General features: G+C 37.3%; 1 protein-coding gene across 1 annotated transcript in view; it reads right to left on the reverse strand.

Annotated features, from left to right (window-relative positions):
• Nucleotides 1–1095, reverse strand: part of LOC106877299 (metabotropic glutamate receptor 8) — a 679235-nt gene that overhangs the window by 75152 nt on the left and 602988 nt on the right. Inside the window, exon 5 of the mRNA XM_052966723.1 lies at nt 431–565. Coding sequence (XP_052822683.1) covers nt 431–565 — 135 coding nt within the window. The remainder of the gene's footprint in view (nt 1–430; nt 566–1095) is intronic.

Consider the following 1095-nt stretch of genomic DNA (forward strand, 5'->3'; position numbering starts at 1 on the left):
GTAACTCCCGACCATCTCTAGTGACCTCTTCATTCACGACCTGTTCAAAGGTCAAAATCACTGATTGTACACTATGAGGTGGGTGTGTGGGCAAGCAGCCCGGGCTCTTCCTCCAGAGCGTTAAAAACCAGGCAAACACATTTTCGCCGTTTGACAAGCAAGCCTCATCTTCCATACATAACCAAATCTAGGCCACCTGAAAATGTTCATTTGAGGCGATGTAAGTGCCAAAATCCAGTTGTTATTAGTGCACAGAAATGTTATCTTCCTTCTTGCTCGAGCAAGAAGGTATTATCTTTCATAACAAATATAGTAAGTCATCTATCACGCTTTAACACTCTGCAATTTATCACCTTTGTATATACGATACTTGCTTCTCTAAAAAGAAACCAGTGCTGTGACTAGTTATAATAGTAAGTATAATATTTACCTTTGCATGGCTTGTGGCCAGCGTTCGCTAATTTCTCGTCTGTTGTACAGTTGAACATCGCTTCCCAGTATTCTTTAAACCATACGTTCCGTTTGTTGTTTTTCAAACGAAGGTTCAAGAAATAGTCATCGAACTCTGGAATAATAATAATACTGATGATGATGATGATGATAATAATAATAATAATAATAATAATAATAATAATAATAATAATAATAATAAGAAGAAGAAGAAGAAGAAGAACAACAACAAGGTATGCGATAACAACAAGTTATGCGATAACAACAAGGTAGAAAGAAAAGTTGATAGGTATGACAGGTTAGCTTGGGAGGTTACGCAGTTGTGGTCGAGGAAAAACGTGGTAGTAGTACCAATAATTGTCACAGCCCTGGGAACAGTGAGTAAAAATCCTGAAAAGTACATGGTAGAAATAGGGGCTGCTATAAGGGTGGAGCACTTGCAAAAAATAGCACTGCTTGGAACCGCTCGAATACTCCGGATGGTGCTCGAAAAATAAGGGGTGTTACCTTAGTTCACTGGTAGTGAACAGCTGGCACCATAGTACATCTCCAGCGTTAGAAGCTGTGCAAAGACAATAAACAAAAATAAAAATAATAATAATAATAATAATAATAATAAATAATGAAAGAGCTAAAACTGTGTAT

Source organism: Octopus bimaculoides, chromosome 3, assembly GCF_001194135.2.
Source record: "Octopus bimaculoides isolate UCB-OBI-ISO-001 chromosome 3, ASM119413v2, whole genome shotgun sequence".
Classification (NCBI taxonomy): Eukaryota; Metazoa; Mollusca; class Cephalopoda; order Octopoda; family Octopodidae; genus Octopus; species Octopus bimaculoides.